Source organism: Cygnus olor, chromosome 1, assembly GCF_009769625.2.
Source record: "Cygnus olor isolate bCygOlo1 chromosome 1, bCygOlo1.pri.v2, whole genome shotgun sequence".
NCBI lineage: Eukaryota > Metazoa > Chordata > Aves > Anseriformes > Anatidae > Cygnus > Cygnus olor.
The window spans coordinates 103,384,055-103,392,742 of NC_049169.1; the positions used below are offsets into that span (position 1 = coordinate 103,384,055).

Genomic DNA, 8,688 nt, shown 5'->3' on the forward strand with positions numbered 1-8,688 from the left:
ATTTGCATTCCCTTCAGCTTTGTGTAGTTTCTTGGTGCTCCTGACCTTAGCAACTAACATCCTGAGCACAATAGGCATGCACATTCTTCAGTTACTTTTACCTTTTCTCTTTCAGCTTCTTATGTTCTTTCTGCTAAATATACACATTTTCCACCTAAGTTCCATTTCTTTTGCCACTGCATTTTTACATTGGTCACATTTCCAAGTGAGAATACAACAGCTCCTCTTGGCAAAACTTGGAAGCTGTTGAACAGAGGTATAATAACCTAAAACACCCAGTCTAACTATTGAATAAATTGCATCACTTCACACAAAAAGAAGCAGAGAAGCCGGCTCTTCCCTGGCAAGGATGCCAATAGAGACCTCACAAGAACTAAAAAGTATGTATATCACAAAAGTTCACTCAATGTAACACTGTTACATAAAAGTATGTTTGTTTCCATTTAATAACACCTTTTTTGACCTGCAATTCACCCTCTACCCTATCGCTGTGTCCTAAAGGACAGCCAAGAAGAACGACAAACCAAGGCATGTTGAAAAAATACTGTTCCTGTCTGCCAGTGCCACTGGAAATGGATTTTAGCCCGTTTATTATTATGCACTAGCAATGTACCTATTACTAAACTATTGGAATTATGTGCATACATTAATTATTGTATAAATAGACGACGTTTGCTGCCCAGATTTTCATGGAGTAAGGAAGCAATATATTAAAAAGCAACACCAGAGCTTCCTAACCACAGACAAACACACACATACACAGCAGGAGGCAGCATCTGGGAGGCAGCTTAGTAGCACAGAATTCAGGAGCTGAGGTTACCAAACACTGAAATGCCTGTGCCACCTCAAACCAGGGGGCCGTCAGCCCAGCACTGTTCCTCAGACAGCCAGCAGTGTGAGGGAAACCAAAGACCATAACAACATAAAATGACATTTCTCACAACACCTTCCCTTGCCTCCAGCCACCTTTGGTATAAGCATTTATTTAGCCAGATACGGCCGTTTCTTGCATATGCCTTGAAGGATTTTGCCCAACTGCCTTCAAACCCCTGCAAACTTTTAGCAACACAGTGCTCCGTGACAAATTCCTCCGCTTCCGTGAAAAGTGTTATGCCTCTTTTTGTTTGTATTGAAGATGGACTCCAGCCTTCAAACCAGCTGCTTACTGTGCTCAGCTGGCAGTGAAAGAAACGGTGATAGCAAGAGACGAATAAAAGTTTTGTGCACAATGAAAGCGTTAATATACTTAAACACTTAAAAACGGGACGAAGCTCGTGGTTGTGCAGATAAAAAAGCAAAAGGCAGCCCAGACAGCTGAAGGTCTGTACGCTGCTTTGGTCTGTGCCACGATTTGGGGTGCGAGCCGTTCAAAGGGACCCGACTCTCTGCCCCCTATACACCACCTAAGGACTGTTACCTACAAACTCCTGACAGACTCCGTGTCGTGTCTCAGTAACCGGAATACTTCTAGCCCTGCAAACACTTACTCCATTATTGTTATTATCTGAAGACAAAGACCAGGGAGACGGGCAGACTTTCCTGCAGGAGGACAAGCAGACGCCCCCAGCGTTCAGCCCCTGGCCTCGGGGCACGGCTCCGGGGCTGCCCTCGGACCTGCCACGCCGGCCCCCTGCAACCAGCCCCGCAGGAGCCCACGGCCCCCAGGAGGCCGGGGCCGGGCGGCAGCAGGGAAGGGGGGGGTTACCTCCTGCCTTCCGGCCTCCGGGGAAGGGTAACTGCGTTTGGCGGCGGGGCTCCGGCTCTGCCGCGGACCGTGGCCGCTCTGGCAGGAGGGGCAGACGTGCGGGACGCCCCGCGCCAACCGCCCACCCCAAAAAAAGCCGTGTCCTTCCCCGCCCTTTCCCTCGGCCGCCTACCTCCCCGCCGCAGCGCTCGTTTCCGTGAACCACAAAATTTACCGGGTGGCTCAGCCCGGGGGCGCCGGAGCCGCGAGCGGGCGGGCGGGGAGGACGGAACGGCATTTTCTCGTGTCCCGTTGCCGCCCGCCCCTGTCGCGCGGGCCCCGCTGGCGGCGGGGAGCGGGGAGGGTGAGGCCTCCGCGGCCGCCGGGGCGAGGCGGGGTCGGCGGCTCCGTGAGGGGCTGCGGCGGGGCCCGAGCTGCGGGGATGGGGCCGCGGCTGCAGGGTGGCACGGCGGGGGGCGAATGGGCGGTTTGGTGCCAGACTGCGGGGTTCTGGGCAGCTGGTAAAGCTGGGGGTGCGCTGAGAGCCTTCACCGCGAAGCGTCCTCGTGAGGCTCGGTGTTCCGTTAAAACGCTTTAAGTCCGTGGTAACTCAGTGCGTTTCTTCCACATAACGTCAATCCACAATTAAAAAAAAAAAAGGATACCCCCTAATTGCGTTAGACAAATTATGTGTTTTTGTTTGTTTGTTTGTTTGTTCTGACAAAACCTATGCCTACTGCGTGGCATGTCTGAGTGTGGCAGTGAAGCTCTTCCCTCCATAGTTCCACCCCATCCATCTGTGGCTTTCAGAAAAGGAAATCAAAGGCCAGGCTGTATGTCCCGTTTTTGGTTAATACCAATGCTCTGAAACTTGATTTCTGAAACTGGGTCTCTCTGGTTTTGCCCCTAAACTTTTTTGCTTCCTGAAAATTTACATCCTACAAGTTAAGCTGAGGTTGCTTCCTGCAACTTAGCTGCTTATATGGTACAGAATTTACTATATGCAGTTATCTGGCTTGAGAAACACATGTGAAATGCTGAATATAAATGGAGATTTCACAATACATTGGAAAATTAGGTCAGAATATCTGGGGGAGATATTCTGAAGACAACTGTAATGGGAAAATAGATAAAATTTTCTAATGATCTCTTTGACACAGTAATCTTTGTTATTACAGATACCAAAATCTTTACCTCACACAAATACAGCATATTTCAGTGTAATTCTTTCTACTTAAGCTGATTTTAAAATGGATTGAAGGAAGCATGCGACATACAGTTGATAACCAGTAACTTCCAGGTCAGATTCTTAATGAATTAACATGTAAACTGAGAAACTTACACATTTTTTATTATTAATTTTTATTCCAATATTGTCTTCCCTCAACTGTTAAAATCAACTCACCTCAAAGTAAAATAAAGTATGAAATACTTGCTTTCCTTGCAGATGGCCAGATCAGAACCTCAGGACAGAAATTATGATAATGTGGTAAAGATGGTAGAGGACCTGAACAGAGACTTAGAGAAACTTCTGGAGGAAATGGAAAAAATGACAGGTAAAGGTCTTTATTAAGAACAATATGGATTTGTCTACTAGAGTGAAGACATTGAAGATTTATTATTTATATTTATTGCTGTGAACTTCCTCATGTGATAGAAATGTAGTTGGAAAAAAAATTGCCATCAGCAAATGCCCTAACGTTCTTAATTGAGAGAAAAAGAGTGCAAATAATCTAATTGGGCGTTAACACTAAGATGATGCTTAGTTCAGAGTAGTGGCTGAAAGCAGAAATATTATTAAGGCATTTAATTTACAATGATTAAAACATAGATAAAAACATAAAATGAAAATTTAATTTTAAAAAATGGTGGAGTACACAGTAACTCTCCAGTCAATGCATGACAATTACCCTGTTGGAAGACTCTTTGCAAATTTAATCATAGTCCCTTATGTATGGAGCAGACTGCATATTCCTCTTCATATTCTGCAACAATTCTATCAGAAACTGTACAGCTAACACAAACAGATGGAAATTGATAATTAGACTATTTGTAATTAATGATGATTTAGGAATGTTGTTGAGAAAACTAGTCAATTTATGGTAAAATATAAGGGAAAGTATGAAATTTAAGAACTGATCTAATTAGGTTGTTCTTAATCGTTTTTCCATCTCCATGCTGTGATCTTTGGCTTTACTTTTCCTCACCTAACATGAGCCTCCTGTTACTGGTCTGGAGCTAGAATACTTGGGTTTCATTCATTCATTTTAAAAAAGTCCATTACACCTTTTTTAATTACCCTTTTTGTTGTAAACGTTAGGTAAAAGTGTCCATCTCCTTTTTGTACTTTATATCTGTATACTTCCATTCTGAAGTATTTTGAGACATTTATAAAAAAAGTAACACCAAACATATATATATTTTTTAATTTTGAGCATTACTGTGAGCAGCTTCTGCTATTTTATTACAGGCCTTCTCTGACATAAAATCTGATCTGATAATAATTAATGTCCTTTATTCTTTTATTGAATCAGCCACTGCTTTTTTTTTTTAGCAAAATTCCTGTCTTGGTAATATCTTTTGGTTTAAAGTGCAGGCAACCTGGATGGCATATGACATGGTAGTAATGCGTACCAACCCAGACCTGGCCAATTCCATGAGGCGTCTGGAAGATGCCTTCCTGAATTGCAAAGAAGAGATGGAGAAAAGATGGCAAGAGGTGCTAGGGGAATCTAAAGGTGAAGAGCAAAAATAGGAATAAATTAGTCATGCTGTCAGAGCTACATCCCTTGGAAAATCTCTCCAGTCTTTTTTTTTTCCAGCCATGGAGGTTTCACAAACACCATGGAAAATGGATTGCCATTCATTTTACTAAGAAATACTTATGTGTATGCATTTATGGAAATATTTTGATAAGTATACATACATGTATTAATATTGTTGAATATACAAGGTAACAATGTGTCTATTTTTATTGCATTCATCAGCCATCCTTGTAGTGTATGTGCATATACAACTTCCTGGAAGATCACACTCACTTCATAGTCAATATGTACACATGGAATAGTTTGACCTCTGAACAAATGTGTTGGAGCGAGAAAGAGTGTGTACAATGGACAACTGCATTGCACCAGCATATGCCTATCAAGGAAAACTGAAGAATTACTTTTTTTTTTTTCCAAATTAAAAACTCTAGATGTGCAGATCAGGTTAGTTTGATAGGATTGCCTAATAGGTGTTCAGTGACAATTTTATTGTTAGATAGCTCACCTGTTTTGTTTCCTTGGATTTTTAACCATTTATTTGGACTGGTTATCCCAGAAAGATTGTTTCTTTCAAACTTTCTGAAGGTAACATATCTTAAATAAGAAAAAAATGTTTACAATTATAGACCGTAGTTTTTGTGGTACGGTTTGTGAGATTGCTGCAAATACCAAATTAACGTTGTTACAAAACATGCTTTTCTCCATATGTTCCTACTGTGGGATATTAAAAAAGAATAGAAAAAGAAATTTATTTTGTTGTCAAGGTGTGGATTAAGAGCATCACCTCATGGCTTGTATTTACTGCATAAATGAGTATTTCACCTGAGCTGGAAGTTGGTGTAAGCTTTGAGAAGTAATTCCCCTTTCATTAAAATGCAGTTTAGCAATGCTAGCTGGCATTTCTAGAGGCGTAAATAGTAAAGAATATTAACTTTGAACTATATTCTTGACTTTTAACTTTGAACTATATTCTTGACTTTTGCTCCAGCAGACAGGTCTTCATTCCTGCCAAGGTAGGGCAAAACGGCAGGACAGCATGATGAATCTTGCGCTTTGATTAATCCTTGGAAGATTTTCAGGGCATGTTGTCACTTTGGTACCTTTGACAGCTTTGGCATTGTTCTTTAATGCTGCATTAAAAACTTTTTTTGAAGAGGCATTATCTTTAACAACTTATGTAGAAACTTACCAAATTTTGTGTGACCTTTTGGTTACCAAGTGCTAAGTATAGATTGACTATAGGTTTCCAGAAAGCTCAGTTTTCTCAGTTTTCATGTAGACACTTAATGAAGTGGCCAGCGTTTAAAAGAAAACAAGAAGCAAAAACAAAGGCAATAAAACTTTTTTTTTAATCCAGCAGTCCTGAGAGAATACTGCTCAAAACCACCACTTCTGGAAAAAAAACAGAATATGGCTTTTATTCATTAAAATGTCCTCTGTGATATTCAGTGAGGAGATACCCGTGGCCCTCTCCTGACCTATTGTTATGTAATGTTGAATCTTACAGTAAGTCTTTCTGAATACTTTTATTTCTCCAGTACAAATGGACACAGCCAGGGAGCATAACTGTCAGGAGAGAAAGCATCTAGTATGATTTTTTTTCCTAGCCCTGAAGTCTCATCATTTTACAGCTTTCCCACTCTTGGATTTTTTTTTTCTGTATAACTGCAGAGGTAGGCATTATAGCAACAGAAACCATTAAGCACACCTTAAATTTTTTCTCACCAGGAAGCAGAGAGATGATAGCACACCAATACAGTCTTAAGGACAGGTGCTCATGCTAAGGTACTAGGTCACCTCTCTGTGAGTGAACTGAGTTCACAGGACAGGTTTGTGAATACCTATGAAAATTTTTTGTCTGTACTATCCTTTTTCTTACTCTTGAAAGTTCTTAAACTAGTAACCATGTGCCCAACAAATGCTTAACTATGATGAGCAGTAGGGACAACAGTTAGGAAGAAAACCAAAGGTTGCAGGTAGGGACTACAGCACATACTTAGCTTAGAGAATCTGGCTGGATAAGTAGCCTAGGACAGCTGCCTTGTCCCTAAGCTTTTCTTCCCAAGTACATAACTGGAGGAGTGAGGGATATACACCAGAGTAGGAACAGTTCATACTGCTTGTAATACAATACAGCAAGATGACTATTTTTCTTTTACTTCTAACAATAACTTACGTTTTTTGATTGATAATCATCTTGTGGAAATTGACAGTTCTGTTGTATGCATCTACCACATTCTAGCCCACCTAGATACTTAAGACTTGCCACAGAAGCCACATCAAAGTATGGATTTTTCTGTGACAGGGGTGCACAATACAGATTTTGTTTACAGAAGTAGAAAGGATATGAATCAACATCCCCATCTAGCGTTCACAACTTAAACTGTAACAGTAATTATGACTGCTAGGTTGACATCTTCTAACCATCCAGTAGGAAGATTTTTGTAATGAAAATTATAAGTAGCAGTTTAGTTTTATGCTCACTCTCAGTGAACTCCACTGATGTGACTTCAGCCTGTGCAGCAGTTATTCATAGGTGATTCCTGTACTGTATTTTAAGGAAAAGCATGCTTTTTCAAACAGCCACAAAAATGAGAAGGGGGCACTGGTACACTGCCACTCTAATCTCAAATATAGCAGTAAGGAATTCTGTTTCCTCAGTTCTTAAGTTATTCTTCCCTTATCCGCTTATGGTAACACTTAATCGGCACATCACAAATCAGTTCACTTTGTTTTGTTTCTAAGTTATCATTAATGCAGAGACCTGGACAGACACTGGAATATGTTCATGCTGGTTCATTTTGCATGAATAGATAGATCAAATTTAATTCCACAGCTGATAAGTGTGTGAAGCTTAGCAAAGAGGGCATGGAGTTGATCTTTAAACACTTGTTAAGGCCAGTAAGTGCTCTGATGTTTAGCACTGCCACTTTTTTACAGTACTCACCACAACAAAATTTACAGTCCATTGTTATGTACTTAACCTGTCTGCAGGGAAAGAGTTAGATGCCTACAAGTAACCAAGAACCAGCAAACCAAGTCATATGTTGTCTGATACAACAAGGCTGTAATGACACTATAAAATAGAATTGACAAGGCCTGGCCTAGGGGGGAACTTCGCATTTCAAATGTAATGCTTCAGCTTATCAGTCCTCATCAGAACATTAGCCCACACTTCAATTAGAATGTTATTTCCTCCCATACTAGCGCTTACCAGTTCTGCTTCCCAGTTATTATAAACCCAATTCATGTTATCTTACAAAGGTTTAGGAGGCAAGTCCATGTTTTGGATGTTTTACAAAGTTGGGCTGTTTTACACATTGATATAAGTTCAGAAATCTCAGTCCAAATCCTTGCCTTTTTCCTGAACATGGGAACTAGAGTAGATGAGGACAGAATTCACCTGCCAGGAATCTCTACTCCTTTGTCATACACATGTACAGTGTTGCTCCATACAAAGAGGGTTTACATGAAGTGCTATTCAATAAAGATTGTGAGGATTGTATAGCTAAGTTCAGGAAGAGGTGTTTTAAGGATACAAATACACTACCCAAGGTTTGAGTAACAGCAACTGTAAGACAAACATGAAAAATGTTGGACACATTGGAGAATGAAGCATGTAACAAGATCACTGAAGGAACACACCCATATTCAACAGCTGGAAGGAGACTGATAACACCTGCAAGATATCCAAACTTCACGAAGGCCAAACTTCAGGAAGGAACACAAACACATGCATTAGTACGACAGTTAAGAACTTTAAGAACACTTTGCTCTTCAACACAGAAGACATACAATATTTTACTGTTTTCAATAAAAAAGTTTTTTGGGGGGGCTAATAAATTTTACTGCCACTATTCTGGAACAGAAGCTTGAATGAAGTGGCATTTATTATGTTAGCTGTCTTTTTGAGCAGATAGGGATCTCAAAGAGAACCTTGGATTCTACTGTTTACAGAACACAAGAGCCCTGCAAAACAGATTTGGAATGCATTAGCAGGATAATTTTCCCAATCCTCCAGACTCCTGCTGGAAGACAGTAACAGTAAAACCTAGCTATCTGAGTCACAAAATCAGAAGGCATTTTAAGTTATACAATGGAGCCATAATTTTCTGTAGAAGTTGTTTTGCATTCAAGTAGCCCTACTTAACACTGCTCATGTATCATCCACCATAGTTTTAGACAAGACACATCTTTATACATTTAAGGATGTAGCCCTCATTTTCACACAAATGCTGA

The 8,688-nt window shown here is 40.6% G+C and overlaps 1 protein-coding gene across 10 annotated transcripts; it reads left to right on the forward strand.

The window, feature by feature from the left end:
• Positions 1-1,713: 1,713 nt before the first annotated feature.
• SYCE3 (synaptonemal complex central element protein 3) lies at positions 1,714-5,200 on the forward strand. Of its 10 annotated transcripts, none has more exons than XM_040575264.1 (6): positions 1,921-2,048; positions 2,439-2,517; positions 2,863-2,984; positions 3,132-3,240; positions 4,276-4,422; positions 4,672-5,200. In XM_040575264.1, the coding sequence occupies exons 4-6, from the start codon at positions 3,132-3,134 to the stop codon at positions 4,749-4,751; spliced, it is 336 nt and encodes a 111-aa protein (XP_040431198.1). In that variant the 5' UTR covers positions 1,921-2,048; positions 2,439-2,517; positions 2,863-2,984; the 3' UTR covers positions 4,752-5,200. The 10 variants fall into 10 exon arrangements, with proteins under 10 accessions (XP_040431242.1, XP_040431231.1, XP_040431198.1 ...); XM_040575271.1 differs by lacking the exon at positions 1,921-2,048 and adding an exon at positions 2,096-2,297; XM_040575288.1 differs by lacking the exon at positions 2,863-2,984.
• The last annotated feature ends 3,488 nt before the right edge of the window (positions 5,201-8,688 follow it).

Bases quoted from the DNA above. Each gene is read 5' to 3' on its own strand.
- SYCE3 (XM_040575308.1), top strand. From the start codon at position 3,132: ATGGCCAGATCAGAACCTCAGGACAGAAATTATGATAATGTGGTAAAG. The intron at 3,241-4,275 runs GTAAAGGTCTTT...TTTGGTTTAAAG, and splicing joins GGAAATGGAAAAAATGACAG to TGCAGGCAACCTGGATGGCA. The intron at 4,423-4,671 runs GTGAAGAGCAAA...TGCATTCATCAG, and splicing joins GGTGCTAGGGGAATCTAAAG to CCATCCTTGTAGTGTATGTG.